General features: G+C 35.0%; 1 protein-coding gene across 2 annotated transcripts in view; it reads right to left on the reverse strand.

The window, feature by feature from the left end:
* Positions 1-25,127, reverse strand: part of LOC145291153 (uncharacterized) — a 318,145-nt gene that overhangs the window by 170,527 nt on the left and 122,491 nt on the right. For both annotated transcript variants that reach the window (XM_080136682.1, XM_080136681.1), the window contains exons 3-7: positions 20,459-20,507; positions 11,102-11,350; positions 10,674-10,886; positions 3,989-4,108; positions 1,097-1,214 (exon numbers count right to left, since the gene is read on the reverse strand). In XM_080136682.1, coding sequence (XP_079992808.1) covers positions 1,097-1,214; positions 3,989-4,108; positions 10,674-10,886; positions 11,102-11,350; positions 20,459-20,507 — 749 coding nt within the window. The remainder of the gene's footprint in view (positions 1-1,096; positions 1,215-3,988; positions 4,109-10,673; positions 10,887-11,101; positions 11,351-20,458; positions 20,508-25,127) is intronic.

Here is a 25,127-nt window from a genome sequence, read left to right on the forward strand (position 1 = left end):
AGAAAGTAAAAAAAGAAAGAAAAAGTGAAAGTAAAAAAAGAAAAAGAAAGAAAGTGAAAGTAAAAAAGAAAGTGAAAGTAAAGTAAAAAAGAAAAAAAGTAAAAAGAAAAAAGAAAGAAAGTGAAAGTAATAAAGTGAAAGCGAAGTAAAAAAAGTGAAAGTAAAAAGGAGGAAAGTGAAAGTAAAATAAAGTGACAGTAAAAAAGAAAATGAAAGTAAAAAAAAATAAAGAAAGTGAAAGTAAACGAGAAAGAAGTGAAAGTGAAAGTAAACGTAAAAGAAGAAAGTGAAAGTACCAAAGAACAAGAAAGAAAGTGAAACTAAAAAAGAAAAAGAAAGAAAATAAAACTAAAAAAGGAAGAAAGTGAAAGTAAAAAAAGAAAGTGAAAGTAACAAAGAAAAAGAAAGAAAGTGAAAGTAAAAAAGAAAAAGAAAATGAAAGTAAAAAAAGGAAGAAGGTGAAAGTAAAAAAAGAAAGTGAAAGTAACAAAGAAAAAGAAAGTGAAAGGAAAGAAAAAGAAAGAAAGTGAAGTAAAAAAGAAAAAGAAAGAAAATGAAACTAAAAAAGGAAGAAAGTGAAAGTAAAAAAAGAAAGTGAAAGTAACAAAGAAAAAGAAAGAAAGTGAAAGTAAAAAAGAAAAAGAAAAATGAAAGTAAAAAAAAGGAAGAAGGTGAAACTAAAAAAAAGAAAGAAAATGAAACTAAAAAAAAAGGAAGAAGGTGAAAGTAAAAAAAAGGAAGAAGAAAGAAAGTGAAAGACAAAGTGACTAAACAGACTTGGCAGAATGTGAACACAATTTTCCAACTTCAAATCTATTTTCATTATTTTTAAAACACAATGTCCAAGATTCCGTTACAATTAGACACTAACCAGACACAAGAATCAAGTGTACATTGATCCAAAGAGGCCTTCCTCTTAAGCAGTACTTTCTCCAAGAAGCTGGATCAATTAGTTTATTATCATCGCCTGAGAACATCTTCATCTGTGAGAGAATGTCAAAGAAACTCCCCTAAAACCAACCATTTTGTCTTTGTGAGAAGGCAGAGAAATATTATCAAACATGTGCACCAAAATGAAACTGAAATATTTCCTTACCAAAAGCCTGTTGAGATCCGTCCGTCTTTTTTAGTACAAGACCAACCGAGGGACACAATCCCAATTCATCGAGAGTTTTGCCAGCATCTTCTTTCGTGAAATCTCGACGAGGAAATGGCTAAAAAGAAAAGAAATGAATTTTGTTTTATATCATACACATGTTATATGCTATGGTGAAAGCGAGAAATGTTTGTCAAAAAACTATAAATTATTATAAAATCGTAGGAAACTTGTTTTTTCTATCGGTGGTATTTTTCTATTAGATAAATGTATAAACTCTATGGGTTATAAAACAATGTTAAAGCTATGCTGATTCCTATTACAACCTTCAAATATTGATTGATGAAATTCAAAATAAAAAATGTTACCCATGAAATCATTAATAACATTCACAATGCTTTCTATAATCCAACTATATTTGGTAGAAATAAACAACGCAAGTGCACTTTAACTTGTCAGAAGTATTTTATGGTTTCATTTTCAGAAGAGTTATATTACCGAAAAGGGAGACAATCCAAACTTAATGATTGTTTTCTAACCAAATTTTTCTGGTAATTCAAAACAAATTCAATAAAGAAACGAAATATCACACCAGAAAACATTAAATAACAGAACATTTATAGAATTAAAATTGCTAAAATTTTAGTAACAATATTTCAAAATAAACTATATTTTAAATTTACAACTAAAATGTGACATTCTTCATTTCAAAATAATCATTTTTTTTTTTTTTTCAAAATGCAAAAATAAAATATAACATTCAGTTTAGAATATTACAAAAAAGTAAATTTCTTTTTTTTTTTTTTTTTGGTTTTCTTTTCGGATTAATTATGGTTTGTCTTCCCTTTTAGCTATTATTCTTCCAAAAATAAAAACAAAAAAAATACTTCCAGTGAGTTAAAAGTACACAAACAAACTTTAATCTATGCCTGACTTGCCCACCAAGTTTCAATCATGAATATCCAACAGTTTTTGTTTTATTACCATTCAACAATATGCTCCAAATGTTATATGCAGGGATCCTATGGTAACAAGTAGAGATTATGTTAACTAGTATGAATTTTGGCAATGGTTACATGAAGTACATGTCAAGACAACCTGGTGGTAAACAGAAATAGATCCAGCTGTAGCTGGCATGAATGAGACGAGGGTTCAAAGGTTAGCACCTCAGACAAAATGCGCTAGAAAGTCAGATGTCAAATTATTAGATAGAAATCATATCACATGTTTGGGACAGATCAGACATGCCCAACAATGTAAGAATCTAAGTGAATTTTCATCAAGACCATCCATTTATCAATAATTTTTAAATTAATAACAAATTAATTTTAGTCTTTCTTTTATAAGGAATAAATTTTGATCTCTCTTCCCTTACAGGGGTATTCATTGTCTTTCAAGACTGAATGGAGAGTTAAAAAAAAAAAAAATTGTGCACATGTACGTTATTGCTAGTGAGCAATCAAGAGGTAAATAAATCAAGTTTTATTGGGGGGGGGCTCTTACTGTTTATGTACGTACATGATCTGGTCTTCATTTTTATTTTTGCTTTACCTAGACGATGAAACCAGAGTGAAACCAGAGAACGAAATACATGAAAAAGTGTCAATCAATGGATATCTCCTGTCAGGGTGGTTGCGCATGTAATTGTGAGGCAAAGATTGCACAATCCCTAACCACACAAGGAGAAGTCCAGCATGGGTAGAAACAATGCTGAGATAAGCAGAGAGCACATACAGCACTTGGAGTTCCCAAATGGTCATTTTAGTAATGAATAAGGTCAATGTTGTTTAATGTGCACAAGTTTGTGTTGTGAGAAAAGATGTGCTTCTCTTCGTTGAACCGTAAATGTATCATGCGAGTGTTACACAAATGAGCAACTCTGCATTACAAGCACACCTGGATATGATCAATTTGATCGGTAATAACCCTCTTTACTTCTGGAATAATCTGTGGATTTAATGTTTCTGAATTCAATATATGTTATTCAATTGTTCGGACTACTGTTCTCATCTTCAGCGTTCTTCTCACAATGTTTCAGCTGATGTAAGCTTTGATCTTCTTCAGGTGTATTTTAACAATATTGGTGAATATTGGTGAATGGTAAAAATGAATGTCTTTTGTCCTTTCCTTCAACAAGTTCTCATCAAGATACACCTGGGAAAGGTCAGAAGTTACATCAGCTGAAACATTGCAAGAAGAATACCCAAGACAAGAACAGTTCAAATACATATTATCAATCTTCATCTACAAACATTCAGAAACATCATCTCAAATCAGTATGAACCCAAATTAATATGAAAATTGAACGAATTGATGCTTCTTCCTTTCATAAACACATCACACATTTTGAATTCTAACAACTATGGTTTATTGAGGGAAAAAAAAACCCATTCTTTCCACCATTCACCAATAAGAACCATGGAGAAGGTTGAAGGTTAGGAAATAATATATACGCTGTAGATTGTTTTGTTTTTGAGATAACCCCCCAGATGAAAATCTACATGTCTATAGTTTGGCAAGTGTGAACAAAATTCAAGTACTAATGGCATTTCAAGCAGAAAAAAAACAGAACATCTTAGTGCGGCAAAATTAAATAGAGTCATTGAAGGTTGAAAATAGTTTCTTTATGAATGGAAACTAAATTTTCATGAATTCAAAAGAAATGCTTGTGATTTAAAAACTAAAAACAAATAAACTCTTGTAAGGGAGATATATTCTTTAAGAATTAAACAGTAATGAGAATATGAATTCATGAATTTGAAAGCAAAAAAAAAATATCAATTTTTAAAAAAATGGCTTAATAATATCAGTGTGCTTGAGAGAGACGAAGGAGGGTCTTCATGAATTTGTTAGAGAGATACTGGATGGGGATAATCAGTCTGAGTAACTGACCTGCATTAGACACATGTTTTCTGTGTCTGTAAAGTTCTCGGTTGCGTAAGTCCAAATATCCTGAAGTAATGTGGATCCATCAAAAATATGTCGCAGGCTCTGACCATCTGGATGTCGAATCTATCGTGATAGAAAACAAACGAGAATCAAATGTAATTCAGTTTCTTTAATGGCAATAAACAAAAATAGGTAGTATGATATCATCTTTGCGTAGTGACGTTATGGTTAATAATTCCTCATTTTAAAGATTAAGTTTTGTTTTTTCTAGTGCTTGTCTCATTTTCCATCTTATTTCAACCCCTTGTGCGTTGGATAGATTCAAAGCTGCTTCCTCTATTGAGGCTAGTATGTCTACGTATGGAACACACTGGATTGTTGTGGCAAAATTTATACCTTTGTTTAGTACTAATTCCGGGGGGGGGGGGCTGTTGGTTGCTTACACTGACAATGGCTCTTATTAGTGGGTGTTGGTCATGGGGTTTATCGTCCTTTGTTTTGTGATTTTCGAGTTTTTTTTATTTGGCGGGATTTGACTTTTTCAAATTCTTTTTAATATGAAAGCTCCAGGTAATCTTGGATGCAAGTCTTGTTGTCACTCAGGGATATGCTTTCCAGGTAGGGTGTGAGGGTGTGAGATTTGGGATTGTATTCAGTGTTTATTCTGCTGGTTGTTGAACTTTTATTTAAATAAGTAAAGGATACCCATTTCTTTAAGTAGGAGTTTGTTGGTTTTTTTTTAATTCCATTTTTTTCACCCCAAACAAGGCACAGTGCCACTTTGATGTAGGGGGTTACTATCAGGGACAGAAGTTGAGCAATAAGATGTCTGTTCATGTTACACTTGAACTTCTGCATGTCAGTACAGTTGGGAAAGCAGGAACCCACAAGGGAATTCTAAAGTTTAGCAGTTCTGTGGAAGAAACTATTAGAGTAGAAGGCTTTCTTACATCTAGGGATCTCTACTGTGTCGGGGTGGGATTTTGTTTCTTGTCAGGTTTGTCAGCGGTATTTACGTCGAGGGGTACAAGGGTTTGTAGTTCATCAGAGCATCCACCATTAAAATACTTGTAGAACAGGCAAAGGGATGCAACATTTCATTGGTGGTACAGAGGTTGAAGCTTAGATGACAGTTCAGGACCTATCAGGTTGGCGACTCTCTTTTGAACCCTGTCCAGGAGTGAGAGACAAGTAGCAGATGCACCAGCCCAAATGTGACAACAATACTCCATACATGGGTGAATGGTGGCCTTATAGAGGTACAAGATACTTTCAGGCATAAGTAGCTGTCTAGCACGGTAGAGAGAGCCCACCTTCTTCGCAGCAGCCTTGGCAATGCTCTCAATGTATCTGTTCCAACTCATGTTTCCTGTGAACATTAAGCTGAGGAGTTAGAATAAAGTTCTTTCAGGTAATGTATCTTTAGCCGTAGCTATTCTAGTTGAGAAGGTTTCATGTAATTATTAAAAGAAACAAGCTTAGTCTTGGTAGCAGATTGGAGGTTTTCCTTTAAGGTTTCCATTTTGAAACCTTTAAATTGTTGATTAGAAATAAATTTCATCTTGAATAAAAGTTTAAAAGCAGTTGTCAAGTCATATAGTTAATTTGTGCTCATAGACAAAACAAAACATCACATGCATTTTTTATTAAGGAACCGGGTTTTTTTTTTATTTGTTTTTTTGTTTTTTTTTGTTATCTATTCTTCAAACTTAACAAATCAAAGCTTAAAAAAAATTGTATTTTAAAATCAACCAGAATTTTTTTTTTTTTTTTCATTTTTTAACTCCTTCCTAAAAATGTAGATATGTCAGATAGATTTCTATTTGGGTTTGACTGAAAATCCAACAAGAAAAAAATGCAGGAGATATAATATAATCTATACTCCTATAAATTTTGTGCTTTTTTTTTGTGTATACGAATGTATGTAATTCATATTAAAACCCTTTTTTCTATTTATTGTATTTATTTGCTTCCCCACCAAAGCAAAGTAGACACAAGGCCGTTTTTAATGTGGGGTAAAAATCAGCTCCCCTAAAAGTAGGCAAAAAGGGGGTACTCTGGTTACCAAAAATAATAATTGTCCCAGTATAGAGGGTTTCCCCTCCATTGACTGGTACAAATTATCTTAAGTGCAGCATCTGCAGAATAGATACTACACTTTGATCCTGGCCCGAAAGCCGAGAACAACAGAAAAAAGGCAAGGTATTTATTTGCTCCCCTACCGAGAAAAATAGGCACAAGGCCGATTTTTTATGTGAGGAGTGAAGGGGAAATGGGGACCAACTCCCCGGGGAGTAGGGGAGCTGGATAGTGACAATTGGTATAAAGGGTTGCCCCTATATTGACCAAGGTCTTATAATGGTCTTTGCTTGCAGTATCTGTTCCGGCAGATACTGCACTTTGATCCTGGCAATATTTATTTGCTCCCCCCACCGAGCAAATTAGGCACAAGGCCGATTTTTAATGTGAGGAGTGAAGGAGACGGGGAAGGGAAAAGGGGACCAGCTTCCGAGAGGTGGGAAATGGGAGCTGGATAGTGATTTGCCAGCTGGCCCAAGTAGGGTTGCCCCTACATGGACCAGAAGATTGCCACAAGGGCAATGGTCTTTGCTTGCAGCATCTGCCGGAACAGATACTACACTTTGATCCTGGCCCGAAGGCCAAGAATAACAGGGTGTTTATTTGCTCCCCCACCGAGCAAATTAGGCACAAGGCCGATTTTTAATGTGAGGAGTGAAGGGGAAATGGGGACCAACTCCCCGGGGAGTAGGGGAGCTGGATAGTGACAATTGGTATGAAGGGTTGCCCCTACATTGACCAAGGTCTGATATGTGGGGTTACCTGTCGGAAGAGATACTACACTTTGATCCCGGCCCGAAGGCCAAGGACAATAGAAAAAAGGCAAGCCTCTTTTCAATCTATTTAATAAGAAACTAAAACTTTTATATATGGATTGTGGAATTGCATTCATCTGCAAAATGATGTAGCTAATTTTCATATTCTTTTAAACATTCATTTTAATTAATTATCTATTAGATTTTAGGTTTTCTTATGATATGATCATCTTTAATTAACTATTATGTGTAATTATATTCATGCAAATATTCTACCGCTCTGCCCTCCCCCGCTTTGTCCAGTGAATGGTATATACGTTCAGAGATTGCAGTGAGGATGTCTGCTGTGGAACGGGCTTGTCTAAATCCATATTGTTTGTCAGTCAGAAGTTTAGCATCTGTAAGCTTATGGACTAGAGCATGGTTAATTATGGTCTCAAATATTTTGGCGAAAAGTGGGAGGAGGCTAATGGGGCGATAATTTGATGGGTCAGTTCTTTCGCCAGAATTCTTGAATATTGGTACCACAGAAGCAGTTTTCCAACAGCCTGGAAAGCATGATTCATTAAGGCATTTGTTGTAGAGTTTGGAGAGAACTGGAGCTACTTCGGCTGAGCACTTTTTTAATAGCACAGCTGGGATGAGATCGGGTCCACATGCTTTTGAAGTGTCAAGGTTTTTTATGATGGCATGCACCTGAGCAGGGGTGATTTTTAGATCGTCTAGCGTGGCGTCTGTCCACAAAGGAAAGTCAGGGAGAGGGTGGTTGGAAGGTACCAGTGTGGAGTTTGAGGCAAACTGGCTGGCAAGCATATTAGCCTTGTCAGTTGCTGAGCAAACAACCTCGTGATTGTTGGTTAGCAGGGGAATTGTTGATTGTCCATTATTTACTACATTGTTGTAGATTTTCCAGAAGTCACGATTTCCTAATTTTTATGCTTCGATGCGTTTTTTGTGGTTTCAGTAAATTCTCTCTTAGCTGTCACTATTTCTTTCTTAACGTTACTTCTAGCTTCTATATACTTCTGTCTGTTTGAACTGGACTTATGTCGGTTAAATCTGTGGTATGCATGCTGCCTTTGAGCAATGGCAGTTGCGCAAGTCGAAGTAAACCATTGGGGAGAGGGGGGTTTGCTATAAAATTTCCGCATGGGAACATGTGCTTCCATTGCTGTTTTGAACCATTCAGTGGTCTCATTTGCGCACTGTTCAGCAGGAAGAGAAAAATATTTCTCCATGGGGCATCTCTGATAAGATCTCTGATGGCTTCCCAGTCAGCCTTTTTATAATATCTCGTTGTTTTGAGCACTGGCTCTTCAGTTTTGGGTCTAGAATTTAGGGCGATTCCTACCATTATCACTTCATGGTCAGCGTTCCCAGGTGGGCTGTCAGAATTTGTTGTACAATCCTCGGGAACTGTAGTCAGAAAAAGATCTAGAAGTGATGCTTGTTGTTCTTGCTGGTCAGGGAAACGGGTTGGAAACGTAACCATTTGTGATAGGGAGTGAGATATAGCAAAACTATGTGTTGTGCTGCCCCCTGCATCTGTGTGAGTAGAGAATCCAAGCCAGTTTTTGTGGTGAACATTAAAGTCACCAAATACATGTACTTGTGCGCTAGTGTCGAGGGAGAGTGCTGTGTCTATACTGTCAGAGACTTTGTTTATTATGGTGCAGTCCTGGGTCGAGCAAGAGCGGTAGAGAAAATAAAAGTAGCTAATGTTGTGTTGTATGTTTAGTCTAAAGCACATAAAGGCTTGATCGTCCGTTTCTAGGTTTGTTTTTCTAGTCAGGGGGAGGGTGTTACGAATGTAGATTCCAAGTCCGTGCATATGTCTGTCAGAGTCCTTATGGCAGAGTGGGAGATAGCCAGGCATGTTAAAGTAGTTAGAGGGGATGGAGGAGTGTAGGTTAGTCTCGCTTAGTGCTAAGATATCCGGGGTATTTGTTAGGAGAAATGCTTCAACATCAGCTAAATTAGTTCTAAGCCAACGGATGTTAGTGAATGCAAGCCTCAAGGGAGGAGGCAAGTTGGATTTGTTTGTCCCTAGGCCTGGTTTAAGCTTATTTTTTTATTGTAGTGTCATCATGTTTTTAAAGAGTTTCAGTTAGGTGAGGCGGAGCTGAACAAGACATGCAAAACAAGCAGACCATTAGCTGACCTTTCTTCAACTAGGGGATGAATGCAGGGTCCCTTTCCACTACAAACATCCCGATATTATACAACTGTTGATGGAGCAGCCGCTCTAAGCGCTACCAAAGAGTTAGGGCTCCTGTACTACCAGTCGGAAACAGCAGCCAGGAACTGTCAATCCGGTACCCTCAGTCCATCAGAAGATCACCCCAATCTAATTGCACAGGCATGCGTGATACTCAAGCACTCCCAAGTGCCCAGTTATGAGGGGTGGGATGTGTCGGGAGTGGGCGAACGGCATTCAATGCCCTAGACAAGAAACAAAATCTACCACTAAGTGCTTTGTCGATTCACTTGTGATAGTGTCTCTGCGCCTGACTAATAGGCAAAGAAGGAGTATGGAAGCCGGCAATAGACAGAGCCTATCTACTCCTTAAGCAATTTAGGTTTGCAGACCGGTAATTTGTTTGAGTCACCAGCTCTAGGAAGGTTGTTGTCCAAGACTGGAGAGGCCTCCCTCCCCTTTGGTTTAGTTTCAGAGTTTTCCTTCTCCTAGACGGGTGGTCTGGGAAGATCTACTGGGTCCATCAGCCCTGAGAGGGTTTGCTCCGCGCCTGGGTCCTTCTCCAGGTATTTCTGCGACCCCGCATGGTTAGTTAATGTTACAGGGTTAGTTTGTAGAGGTTATATATCTAATGAATAGTTACACTCCTCAAAGTGATTTAGAGGCATGCAGTGGAAGCAGTTTTGTGGGGAGGCTTGTTAGAAAAGCGTTAGTGCGGATTAGGACTTTTACCTTAGGTTTTTCCATTTTTTTTTTTTTTTTTTTTTTTTAACTTTATGTTAGTTTGGGTTCAGGATAACGTTATAGTTTGAGTAGGTATTAGGAATTGAACTAAGAAATTTTGCCCAGTCACTGTATATTTAGATTTACGAAGGTTACGGTGTAGGTGCAGTACACTCAGGGTGTAACTGGAGGTACATTTTAAGTTATGGTGTATTTCGTATGTATAATTAAGTAAATAGATATTTAGGCAAGTTTTCACTCGATGCAAATAGAAGTTGTCAGTGTTTCTACTATTCAGGGGGAGATAGTTTCAGTTTTCATTTAAGAGTCATAGAGCATTTTGCATGACTGGGAGTATCGGATTGGTTTAGTATTGTTTGTTATTTTATTTATTTAGGTTTTATTTTTTTGCTTCAGGTTTTATTAATTATTTTTTTTTAGATTTCAAGTTTCTATAATTTGGTTGAAGGATTCCAATATGGGTTTTTCATTCTTATATTTCTCATCGGTAGGTTCATGTGCGTTTTTGCTACTAAATGACTTTCGTTGGCGTTCGATTCGTAGGAAAATCATGTTTAATTTTCGATTTTCGAGCGATTATTTGGAAAAATAGGTAACTTTACACAAATAGGGAGGATTTTATTTTTCATGTTTGAGTGATCCGTCCGTGATTTTTCATTTTAATATACTTTCATAGAAATGCTTTTGTTATGTCAAAAAAAAAACTATTTTCTTTACGTCACAAGTGTCACACTCATACATGAATTCCATAGCTAATATAACGTACTGACCCAACGGGTCACGGGTAGTCTAATATGATAATAAATACAAAATCTGCATTAACGAAAATATCATATTTAAGCATATTTTATGACCAAGCAATGCCGGCCGGCCTGCTAGTATAATATATTTCACATGCACATACAATTATTACCTGAATATTGCATGTGGGTGAAGTTGGGCTCGATTGTTCCCCATCCTCTGTAGAAGAAGTTGCTGCTGTTGCTACCGGTGGCACAGGTGTTGTTGAGGCGCCTGTTGTAGGTGAGGTTGGCGATGCTGCGGCACCAACGGCACTTGTATTGGAAAAATGTTTCTTCTGTTGTTCTCTATCATCAGCTATCTGTTGAAGAACAAGTGCTCGAGCCTGAAACAGAGAACAGAAAAGAAATACAATATTTTAATATCTTAAGAGAAAATCCATTTATTTAGTTCTTGCAGAATCCATTGCCAGAAGAAAATTGAGGAATCTTTTGCCAGACATTTTAATTAGCTTTTCGCCTTGAGTAATACATGTTTTAGTGGGGAAATTCATACGTATTAAACAAGACACCGACATGGTACGCCAATTTGGTTGCTTACCGTTTTCTGGTTCTTCTTCTCTAAGATGGCCAACCGCTGAGCTTCGCTTCTCTGTTTCTCCTCAAATTTCTTCTTAATTTCCCGCTGTTTTGTGTTAACAAACGTCCTTGAGACAACATTCTCTTCTTCAGTCTCCTCGGATTTGTCAGTTGGGGACGCCTGAGCACTGGTCTCTTCCAACTGCCTGCTTGACGCGGGCGGAGAAGAAGGCGGCTCAGATGACACAAACTCACCAGATAAGGCTGGGTTCTACAACAAGACAATTCATGAATTAAAGAGAAATTTTAGAAAAGGAAGATTTTTAAAAAAATAACTATATACGGAACAAACAAAAAAATATCTAATGGTTTTCATCAAATATGCCTTAGGTATGTTATAAATTTTTTAAATGAGGATTGAGATTTTATATAAAAACTAGCAGGGAGATCCAACGTTGCCTAGCATTGAATGAGGATCAATGAATGTTTCATCCTCCCATATTTTATTGTCATCACAATCTGTAAAATCACTCATTTTTCAATCAAATTGATTAAATGTCTGCTCTAGTTGGGGACTCATTGCAGTGCACTGGGAGGAAGTTTCACACGCCTTCCCACAGTAACTTATTCCACAATACATTGTAGTCTACATTGCACTGTTGAGAACCTAGTGTTGATTTTATAAAATCATTTTTATATATAATGACTTGAATTAAAGTTTAAAATGCAATAATCAAATATCAGGTTTTAATTGTGCTCTAAACAGAAACATTCATTTTGAATGCACCCTTGTCATATCAAAGAACCTACTATTGATTCTATATGCCTGCACTTTCTGCTTGTGCAGTAATAAATCTTCTCAAATACACTTGTGATGTTATGCTATATAACTTTAGTCAAAATCGCTTGTTTCTTCTTTCATCAGATTTTTTTCTATTATCGATATTTATCAAAGACATTCCAATACAAAACCTATCTAAGAATACTGCCAGGCACATAAACTACATTGGTGTGAAATTAAAAAAAAAAAACGACTCAGTCATTTAGAAGTCCATACAGAACAAACTCGCACATACAAAGTTCCTTTCATATAATAGAAGATATATATTAGCGATGGGACGATTCCAATATTTTTCTAGATTAATTTCTAAATTCTCAATTCTGATTATTTTTAAATCTTTAAATATTTAACTATAGAATTATCTCCCCCACCCAGTTACTGTAAAAACGCATGTTAAATGTATAGATACTTTTTCAAAACCTAAAAATACATTTGTGCAGGTTGATCTATAGATTTTAGTTTTACTGGTAGTTTAAAAATCAATAAATATTTATCAGTTTCCATTTTTTTAATTAATCGGACCAATATTCTCATATTTCTTTATTTTACTTAGTTTAAGAGATCAGGGGAGCTAATTCCATCCTGGAGCTAACATTTGATTTCATTATGGTTTGAATTTATATCCAAGTACTCTTTTAAGAATAAACACTGTTCCGTTTGTTATGATTTAATTTGTTGTTAAGAGTTATCCCCCTTGGGATTGACATTCATAATAAAAGCGCCCTCTGTTTCATTTTCCCGCTCGATCCTTTCAAGAGCGTACGTGTATTTTACAGTTAATAAAACCTTTCTAAAAGGCAATTCTTTACTTACTGATACTATTCACTTCAATTTTATTAACTGTAAAAAAAAAAAAAAAAAAAATAATGGATCGAATCTTACGTCCCGACAGATTCGAGGTGGAACCTACATGCCCTAATTCCGAAAAATCCTATAGGCATTGGAAATTAACCCTCCAGAATTATATCCGCTCACATAATAACGGATTAATCGAAAACACTTCAGATAATTTCTTTGCCTTGATCAATTGTATTTCAGCCTCTGTTTTCGATTTAATAAGCGATAAAACCGACTACGATAGTGCATTAAGAACATTGGACGCCGCTTATTTAAAACCTGAAAATATTGTTTATAATAGATATCGATTGATGACGACGAAGCAACAAACAACACAAAATATAGATGCCTTCATACTACAATTGGAAATGCTTGCCAAAACATGTAACTTCGAAGCGGTTTCTGCTGAAGAAAACAAAAATCAATACATTCGGGAAGCTTTCATCGGTGGAATTTCTTCTTCGTCCATCCGACAACGACTGTTAGAAAAACCCATCCTGACTTTACAAGACACATATGCCACGGCCAGATCTCTTGAACAAGCAGAAAAGCATTCGATAAGCTACGCAAATAACTTTACTGTAGCAGCTACAAATAATCCTTCGGGCTACAATCGTATAGCTGTGACTAAAGAAAATATGCATCCAAAAGGGGTTTGTTTTTTCTGTGGAAAATCACGTCATCCTCGATATTTATGTCCTGCACGAAACGCCGAATGTAAAAAATGCAAAAAAAATGGTCATTGGGCTAAAGTGTGTAAATCTTCTATTTCTAACACTCATACTGCTGTTCTTTATGACGACTCTGACTACCCCTCACCTTCTCTATCCTGACTAGGAACTAACTCCAAAGATGTCACATTCACTCAATGCCAAATTAACGGGCACTTCGTGAACGCTATGGTGGACTCCGGCAGTGTAAAAACATTCATTAATGAAAATACTGCTAAAAAACTTAAACTCTTCACAATACCTAAAAACAAAACTATAGCTCTGGCTGCTTCCGATCAACATGCTAAAATAACTGGCAAAGCTGTCGTGGATTTAATACTGAAAGATAAAACCCATTCTGGAATAACAATTGAAATCATTGAAAACCTTTTCATTGATTTAATAATCGGAAAAGATATTTTTAAAAAATATAAAAAAGTAACACTTAAATTCGACGGTCCTAGAGACAAACTTATAATTGGAGCTATAAACACGAATAATTTTTTTCCTACCATAAACGTTCCACCCCCTCCTCTCTTTTCTAATCTTTCTCCTCATACTACTCCTATTGCGACAAAATCCCGACGTTACACTTTTGCCGCCAACAAATTCATAAAAGAAGAGACTGCTAGAATGTTGAAAGAAGGCATAATTGAACCTTCGATATCTCCGTGGCGAGCGCAAGTTCTTGTAACTTCGAATGAGAATCATAAGAAAAGAATGGTAGTCGACTACAGCGATACCATTAATAGATTCACGGAACTAGACGCTTACCCAATGCCTAATATCAATAAGATGGTAGACGACATCGCTCAATATAACATCTTCTCTACTCTCGACCTAAAATCTGCTTATCACCAAATACCTATAAATCATGCTGATCGTAAATTCACTGCGTTTGAAGTAAGTGGCAAACTTTTTCAATTTACTCGTCTTCCTTTTGGCGTCACCAATGGAGTAAGTGCTTTCCAGAGGAGCATAGACTATATTATAGAAAAAGAAAATCTAACCGATACCTTTGTGTATGTTGATAACGTAACTATATGTGGAAAAAATCAAGAAGAACACGATTACAATCTTCAAAAATTCTACAAAATTGCTAAACAATATAACATCACTTTAAATGAAAATAAAAGCATAATTTCTTCTAGTTCTATTACTCTACTCGGCTACACCATAGAAAATAATCAAATAGCTCCCGATTATCAAAGACTAAAACCATTACTCGAAATGCCACCTCCGCTGAATCTTAAATCTCAAAAAAGAATAGTTGGAATGTTTTCCTATTACTGCAAATTCATTAAAAAATTTTCTGATAAAATTTTATTACTAAATCAAAACAAAGAATTTCCACTACCTCCATCTGTATTAAAATCTTTTCAAACATTGAAAAATGATCTAAAAGACGCCACTTTAATAACGGTAGATCCAAATAAAGAATTTGAAGTAGAAACGGACGCTAGTAACTATTGCATTGCTGCAACACTAAATCAAGAAGGTCGTCCTATTGCATTTTTTTCAAGAACTCTCAATACTAACGAAATTAAGCACCATGCAGTAGAAAAAGAGGCAGCCGCTATTGTAGAAGCTCTCCGTAAGTGGCGACATTTTCTACTCGGCAGGCACTTTAAAGTCATCACAGATCAGAAGAGCATCAGCTTCATATTCGACAATAAAAGAAAATCAAAAATTAAGAATGACAAAATATGTCGTTGGCGTATAGAATTATCCCAATACAATTTCACTATAGTTTATCGACCTGGACCTGAAAATATTGCTGCTGACACATTCTCTCGCATCTCTGCTCTTACTTACAATCTACAAGATCTTCGTGATTTACATAAACAATTATGTCATCCTGGTGTTTCAAGACTAAGCCATTTTATAAGAACGAGGAACCTCCCTTTTACTTTGGATCAAATTAAGAATATTACTGACTCTTGCTCATCCTGTCAATTACTGAAACCCAAATTCGCCAATACCAATGGAGGGACTCTCATTCAAGCCATATTACCTTTTCAACGATTAAATCTTGATTTTAAAGGCCCTCTACCTACTTCTATACATGGCAACAAATATTTACTTACTCTAATTGATGAGTATTCCCGTTTTCCTTTCGCTTTTCCTTGCAGAGATATGACAAGCAAAACCATTATCCACTGTCTAAACAAACTCTTTTCAATTTTTGGTTTGCCTGACATGATACATACTGACCATGCTTCTGATTTCTTAGCAAGAGAAATAAAGGATTTTTTACACAAAAAAGGAATTGCTACTTTTAAAACAAGTAGATATCATCCTGAAGGTAATGGACAGATTGAAAAACTCAACGGTACCTTATGGAAGGCCATTCAAACAACATTACATTCTAATCAAATGAAACTACCTTATTGGGAAGACATACTACCGGACGCACTTCATTCAATTAGATCATTACTTTGTACTGCCACTAATATGACTCCCCATGATAGACTATTTAAATATAGTCGTAAATCTGCTTCCGGAATTTCAATTCCTTCTTGGGTTAAACCAGGCCCAATATATATTAGAAACCACACTAAAACAAGTAAACATGACCCTCCTGTAACGCCTGCCACCCTAATAGATGTCAACCCCCACTACGCTTATGTTCAACTACCTTGTGGTACTGAAACCACTGTCAACGTTCGAGACTTAGCTCCAAACTCATCAAATGAAGAAAACTCTAATAATAATCCTACTACTTCAGAGACTTTATTTGAACCTTCTACTAATGAAAACATTGGTCATGAGGAAGACAAAAATCAATCGTCTGATCTTGAAGAAAATCAGATTTCACTAAAAAATAATACTGAAAATCAGCATTCCTGCCAATCTGTGCGGAGGTCGTCCCGAGTTCGACAATTCCCTAGTAAATATAAGGATTTTGTGACTAAATACTGAAAAAACTGCAGTTTGGGTTCATATGTTATTTGTAAATAAAATGATTCTTATGTGATTGTAAAAAAAAAAAAAAAAAAAAAAAAAATTTGTCTATAATTAATTACCCCTTACTTGAATACTTTAGGACGGGGAAAATGTTATGATTTAATTTGTTGTTAAGAGTTATCCCCCTTGGGATTGACATTCATAATAAAAGCGCCCTCTGTTTCATTTTCCCGCTCGATCCTTTCAAGAGCGTACGTGTATTTTACAGTTAACAAAACCTTTCTAAAAGGCAATTCTTTACTTACTGATACTATTCACTTCACCGTTTATAGTTGCTATCTGTATTTCATGCCAGCTAGGCCTTCCAGAGATTGTTTCCAAGTATTTCTTTAAATCTTTTTTTTCATTATCACAACTGGTATAATGTTGATTTCTTTAAAGGACCATGTCGTTTTTAAATAATTCTTTAGGTTCTGATATCTTGTTATCTTTTCCCGTTCAGTTCTATTAAGGCCATATCATTTGGGATGATGACATCAATAATGAGCGCAGTTCTTTCAGGTTTGTTCCATATTACAATGTCTGGTTTAATGGCCTTGTCTTTTATGTATCTGCCTGCCTTTATGTCTTTGTTATAGGACAATGTCACTTTTCTGTGTGACGTTATCAGTGATAGTTCATGTTCCCAGATGTTTGATAATCTGTCAAGTTGCATCTCTCCACAGATCTTTCAATAGAGGTATGTACATACTTTTTTGTGGCGGACAGTGTAAAGACCATCTGCCAATAAGTTTTGGCATCTACACATTAGATGGTTTAGGTTCTCAATTGCTGGGAGGCAGAAAGGAAGTTAACTGTGTTTTTCCTTTACCAAACATGGCAACTTACATACCTAAAGAAGGTCAGAGATTATATAGACTGAAATGTTGTGCAAATAACACTCAAGATGCGAACATTAATCTGATTAATCCAAATAATACAATCATGTCATCTAAAAAATTCAGAACTAAAATATCATTTTATCATTACAGTAATGGAAGAATTTGTTTTAAGCAAAAAAATAAATTAAAAGAATTGTTATTGGCATCAGAAAATAGGCACAAATTTTTTTGGTTCTGATGCTCCCAAAAGTTCTGATTTTTCCCATTCTCAATTAATTGTTTCAACACTAATTGTTCGATCCCTAGAAACAGTTGAGCTACACTGACGAGAGGTAATTACCTCGAAACACGCATGTACATAGATTACTGTTTTAAAAATAATAAATAAATAAAATTGTTATATACGTCCAAACAAATTAAAGGGCGACTTTCTCAGTAAATAAAAAATGAGCTTCGAAGCGGAGCCAAAATTAACCGTATTTATCGCTTGAAAAAACAACGATAACAAATCTAAATTTATAAGCGTTAAAATAAACAGTAAAGTCATCTAGGGTTTGTGGCCTAACGGTTAAGGCACCAGACTGTGGTAAACATGGTCTGACGTTCGATCCCTAGAAACGGTTGAGCTACGCTGACGAGAGGTAATTACCTCGAAACACGCGTGTACGTAGATTACTGTTTTAAAAATAATAAATAAATAAAATTGTTATATACGTCCAAACAAATTAAAGGGCGACTTTCTAAGTAAATAAAAAAATGAGCTTCAAGGCGGAGCCAAAATTAACCGTATTTATCGCTTGAAAAAACAACAATCACAAATATATATATATATATATATATATATATATATATATATAACTTAAACCATCTAATGTGTAGATGCCAAACCATATATATATATATATTTTTTTTTTCTCTGATGATGTACTACATATCAAAGCTAAAAGCAACTCGAGACTCGAGGATAAGTCTAACAAGGTGGATGAATCATCAGTTGAGCAATAAAGAATGACGAGAAGATTGAAAATGATGAATGGAATGAACAAAATTTGATTACTTTTGGAGAACAAGTATTTATTTATATTGTATTTGAAGACAACTATGTTGTAATCTCCAGGGAAGCAGTCCCATGGTAATATGTTCTACAGATTAAAAATTCTTGGAAAGAAACTTCATTGAATTACACCTGACCCTAGATACACAGCAGAAGAATTGAAAGTTATTTGCAGCGATGATAGGAAGACGAATGTATTATTTGGATTATTCAGATGACTATTTTTAATCTTGCATGCATGTTTTAGAGTTGATACAGGAAGTGGCATGCTGTGTGCAAGGAATTCCAACAATACCATGACAGTCATTATGCTAAAACTGTTGTAAATTGGAAATGTTATGGACCCATGTTTCGTTACCATGCAAAATGGTAAAGCAAACATAAGCTGAAAAGATCTTGACCAGAGTCCGTAAAGAAATGTGCTGACTAGATGTAAGGATTAGCAACAGCTTTCTGAACCTTCTCCCCCACCCATCAAAGTAACAGCGAGCAGCAAGAGCACATTCACAACTAAAACCGGCAAAGTGATTTCACTACACATCCACCACTGGACGATGGTTGTTGATTCTAATGTGTGCTGTGGTTCTCTTTTCTTTTATCTTCTCTTCTGGCTGTGTGGTCATCATGGTCTCCTCTCACATTGGTGGCTGCCGATGGAACTACGCACACAGATTCACAAATATAAAATAAAATAAAACATAAAAGAAACATAACTTCTGACACTTTCTTTAAATATTAGTTGCACTAGTTGTGTGTGACACCATCGATCCTCAACACGCTAAAGTCTGCAGCTACATTCTATTGAATCTTTGTTCATAAGTTGATGTCAGCTCATCTCGATCTGGTCCAAGCCACGATCTACCGTCAACTGTCTCAAACTCAAAACTGTCCTCAACTTTCGCAAACCCAAAATTGTCCGTAAACCATCCCTAAAACACACTGCCACCCCCAAAACTGACCACAAATAACTGAGTTCCATTGTTCAGTCCTTTATCCTAAATCAGTGCCACACCTTGATTAACAATCCTATTTAGGATTTTTTGGTGTACCTTGGTGAACAACTTCTTCATTGCTTTGCTGATAAACATATTCCCTTTTGTTTTTTGTCATATTTATTTCTCTTTCTCCCCTACTTCTTAAGACTTGGAAGAGTAGCAGGAGGTAGTTTCAACATCAAGTAGGGAGTTATTCACAGTCATTAGTGTGACCTTTCGACAATCTATTGGGTAAAAAAAATTGCTGAGGCATCTCGGAAGAAGTCCATCACAAAAGAGGCTATTGCTCACAACCACCAGAAGTTTAGACAGCTATTGGTCCACTCATCATGGCCACAAATATCCTAGAACATTAGCATGTTTTCAGGGCTAATAGAAACAGTAATTTTGGTTGCTAATTCATGCATTTGACAATCATCATATTCGGTTTAACATCCATTTTACATGCTGACATGTGTTGGACAGCTTCTAAAAATTGACTTTCTACTTTTGTTCAAGTATTTGTCCCTCTTTCTCTTAAGTCTGTTTTTGTCACTACATCTTATGTTTTTGTTGGCCATTCTCTGTGAACTGGACCTCTTACAATTGTTGTTCTGAATTTCTCTGTATTGAGAAAAAAAAGGGTATGTACGTACATACATATGCATAACGAAACGAAAATAGTGCTCCAAAAATCATGTAAATTGTATGTACACGTGATAAAACAAAAATGTTCCAAAAATCACATAAACTGATTAAGTAGTTTTATTTTTAAAAAAGAAAATCAAATTTAATGAATATCCGAGGAGTTACTGTCCCACTGTTTTACGAGGGGAAAAAAAGAAGAGGGAAATAACTGACCAATAATTAAAAACTTACAAGATTTATGTTGTAATGACTACGAATTCCCATCAATCACTTAAAAATGATTTATAAAAATAAAACTACTTGATGAATTTACATGACTTTTAGAATATGATATTTTGTTTCATCACAAGTATGTGTACATCATAGAAATTGGTCTTTATTTTTGTTTTTTAATATTGAACAAATTTTGGACAAGAACAAAAATTTTTAAGTAAAAAATTAACATTATCTTCTTTGTGAAATAAGGCGTGTCATTCAAAATACTGGGATCAAGCCGAGTGGGGGGAGGAGGTGGGGTCATTACTTACCTCATACAACCGGCAAGAATTGGTTGGACGATTCTTTTTCTGAAGAAGCCTGAAAATAAATGAAAGACAAAAATTTGAAAATCTTCACCAAATCAAAAGATTCCACAATATTTAAAGACATGAGAAACAAAAAAGGTTCAAATCTATACAAGCGCAATTATTGCACGATTTGATCAAATTATAGTCAGGCAACAAACCTTCTTTTCAACGTGTGTCATTATAGAAGACAAACAAGTAATGTTAAGTATTAATTTATGCATTTATGCGAATCTCAAAAAAGAAAAAAAAATACAGAAAAATATTTATTAAATATTGTACTCTTTGAAAAAAAAAAACTGACAAATATAATTAATTAAATGGTTTAATTATTTTTATTTATTTTTTATTATTGGTAAAAGAAAAAAACCCTAAACAATTATTTATTGATTTCATTTGTATCTTTGTTATTTAACCGACCATAACCAGGTCAGTATTTGTTATATATATATTAGGTATTAAATGTTGGTTGCTAATTTATTCATCTGACAATCATCATATTTGGTTTAACGTCCGTTTTACATGCTGGCATGTGTTGGACAGCTTCTAGAAATTGACTTCCAAACTAACCTACTTAAATGCTGTACTCGTTCAACATTGAAATAAAAAACTAAAATTTTTCATTGACAAAAAATACAATAAAATAAAATAAAAGGTTTCATTTCATTTTATTGATAATATTGATAGGAAGGGGGTCAGAACAATTATCCATTGACTTAATTTTTATTTTGTTAGTAGACCACTCGTGACCCATTGGGCCAGTTTTTGTTATACATATTATCTATATTATATACCACTTACATTGAATATCTTATGTTGTACGATTGATTGTCTTAGTGCAAAAATTAAAGACATCAGAAAGAGTTTGTATCATAAAGTGATTACATCATCCATTAAAAAAGTTTGAAGACACCAGACAAATCATTGATGACATCACAAAAGAATGATGCCATCCATTAAAACAATGGCAACCAAAAGATTATAGGTCGTCCACATGATGATGAATGTGTGTGTATGTGTGTTGTGTAAAATTTACCGGTCTGTGTAAGGTCAATAAGCATGTTAAGAAGAGATATTCGTCACCGATCTTGTGTAAGCCAAAATACACATGTTCGTACAACTCTGAATAAAAGGGAACTACAACATTAAGAGAAATACATTTAAATGAGAGATATCAAAAGGGAGAACGTTAAAACAGAATTACAATATGTACAAATAAGATCTTTTTTAACTTGAAATATGTAAGAACAATAAGAGTATCTTGTGTACACACGTGCATATAAGTTCATTGTGTATATGTGTCTGAGTGTGCATGAGAGTTGTTAGTACATATTGTATTATCTTACCTTGTAATGATAATGCACCTGTCGAAGCATGTGGAAAAAGCATATTTTCACATCAACAATTCAAATGAGAGAGAGAGAGAGAGAGAGAGAGAGAGAGAGAGAGAGAGAGAGAGAGAGAGAAAATGGAACAGGAAGTGGAGAACGCCACCTGTCAGACAAATCGAAAATCACAAGGGCACATAACTGGTGCGTAATTGAGATATGTTTGTGTGCATGTGTGTGTGTGCGACATATCTAATACCATCTTATAAACTAAATGATTTTATGAACTAAATTAAAAGTTATTATTTGGATTCTTTGGACTAATGTTCTCATCTTGGGTGTTATTTTCACAATGTTTTGTCAATGTAACCTCTGACCTTCAGGTGTATCTTGTCGCTCAAGAATCTTTCTGTCAGACATAGGAATCTGCACAGAATTTCAAACAAAACCCTTTATTTAATCCATGGGGCAGCATATTCTCATTCCATGACTGTAAAAGTCCTAAGTTATTCTGCAAGTATATTTTGAGTGTTGCCCACACTGAAGATTGAACCTTCAACCTCCAGAAAAGTAACTTTACAACTGAATTTTACCAAGTACTCTATTCATTACGGGTCCTAGTATGAATTTTAGATGCCTTAAACCTATTTTATTTTCTAGATGTACAATCTTACTCCTTATTATATATCTCTAATACAGTACATTTGTTTATTTTTACAAACATTATTGGCTACATATGTGCATACATGTTTCAGCTGCACCTCATTTAAAGATCCAGCCTCATCATGCCTCATCTGCTTTTGAAATCATGTTCTTGATTTTGGTTTCAAAAGCAAAGGAGACTCGATGAGGCTCGATCTCTCGATGAGGTGCAGCTGAAACATGCATGCAAATATGTAGCCAATAATGTTTATATAAATAAGCATATTATTATTATTATTATTATGCTCTGCTTGGCATTGAGCACTTTATGATAAACATCAGAGTTTCAGTGGATTTACAACTAGGAAACTCTGATACAACCATTATATATATATATATATATATATATATATATATATACACACTATACACACACACACACAATCATGTAATTAATAGGGGAAGTGTGCTAGGTAAACACAAAAGTAAGCTTTAGTCCAGTAAACGTATTAATATTTATATTATCCCAACCAAGTAAAAAAAAAAAAGCTCAATACGACAATGAGAAGTAGGGCTTAATACGTTAAGTCTAAATAAAAAATGTAAATCAGAAATTTATTTTTACAAGCATAATTATACATTTTATGACCATCATCATAAAATGCAGTTTCAGAAAGTGCTAAAACCAGCAATTCTAGCTCCGCGCTAATCTGCTAACCAGTTTCTATCCTCTGACGAGAAGAACATTACATTCTTTAAAACTGAATTAAATCAGGATAATTCAACGCCCCTGCCCTTTTTTTATTGGAGGCATTCTGTCGAAAAATAAATTTGTACATGTAAATTTCTGATTTACAGTTTTTATTTAGACTCATGGTATATATATATATATATATATATATATATATATATATATATATATATATATATATATATATCGTAGTTAGGTTTTCCCAACTATCGAGAACCACAATAGATTAGAACGAGAGAGAATAATAAAATATTAAATAATAAAAAATAGAATAGGTTTCCTAACTTGGAATGTTGTGAGGATTAATAAATATAGGGTAATGTCATTCTTTATTTCCCTATTTAATAAAATATTAACCTAAAATTGGTCTTAAGATAATCGATATTTTGTAAACATTGAAGCCACCATTGGGCGAATATGAAACTAAAAATAACCATAACGTTATAGCTAGGTTGTTCTGGCCATATTATAAATATAAAAATAAAATTAAAACAAAATTAATTATGTGAAATAAAGAAATATAGAAATCTAATTTAGGAATTCAATGAATAGTATTATTAAAAGATATTAAATGGCTACGGGTTTTTGTGGAAACTTCTTATGAGAGGTTTTTAAATAAGGATACGAAAATTAGGTGATATATTAATATTTAAATATGCTCTTGACAAAGGATGCGTCCAGGATAAATGTTTTCGCATGCTTCATTTCCTTTAAGGGAAATTTCTTTAAATAATGTTCTATTGTTAAGTGTTTTTTATTCAAGAAGTCTGAAGTAAGGCTGGTTATGTGTAGATTTTCAAACGACATAATGTTTGAAATTGTCCAACCGGTATTGAAACAATTGTAACTTACAATTGTTAAGAGAAATGGCTATACTCCCCCTCCTCTTTATTTGTGATAAATATATATATATATTAATCAAGCAGACAACCCCCTCCCACACTCTCATATCACAATCAGTCGTAGTTAAAGCGAGACCAGACGGGATGACCCAGTTTTCTGTGTTGTTATGGCAACAGTATATCGAGATGACACACCCCCACCACAGCCTTGAGCGGATGTCATTGATACAACATCCCCATCCCCAACCGGTCTGGAAGCAAAGAAAAAGCGGGAAATTTAATCAGTCGGACGTAGAGCACAGACGCGATCACACGCGTGGCGATTCTTCTCTTCAACCTATAGACACCGCGGCCCAGGTCGCATGGTGAAAAACACCAGTCAACTCACATCGCGCCAATAAGGAAACAATGGATATACCTTGGCACGAGATAGTTGGACTGAGATTGCACGGTGAAGAAAAAAACCCCAGTCGACTCACATCGCGCCGATAAGGATACAATGGTCATACCTTGGCACGCAACGGTTGGAATTTAAAAGTCAGTCATGAGAATTGCTTATCAACAAACCAAAGGGAAAGAAAAACGAAAAGCAAGAAACGAATATTAGTGAAACTTCACGCCGTCGGAATACGGACCAGCAACTCCGGAAAAAGGAAAGATAAGTACACTTTTCAAATTGTCCAATTCCCATCTCGTACAAACAGCTAACTAAGTTGAACTATTATGTGCCTCATATAAAAAGAAAAAGAAAGAGATAAAGAAGCAACTCTCTAAATACTTCTCCCCATCACTGGACCCTCCCTTTGGCCGACCCATGAACAATATATTATTGACTCCTAGAAAAAAAAAGTAGCGAAAAGAGACAATCTTTGTTTTCTTGAAATTTCTCATTATAACCCCCCCCCCCTGGAACATTACTTACGCACCTCATTGATTTCCATTTGAAAAAGAAAAGGAAGGAAAAGAGAATAAGAGACGATATTCTTGGAACAATTATAAGTATCACATATCACCCCCCCTTTCTTTATCCCATAACATTGTCTGCATGATTTTTTTTTGTTTGAATTATT

The sequence above is a fragment of the Euprymna scolopes genome, chromosome 12 (genome assembly GCF_053919585.1).
Source record: "Euprymna scolopes isolate OS-2025 chromosome 12, ASM5391958v1, whole genome shotgun sequence".
NCBI classification, from domain to species: domain Eukaryota; kingdom Metazoa; phylum Mollusca; class Cephalopoda; order Sepiida; family Sepiolidae; genus Euprymna; species Euprymna scolopes.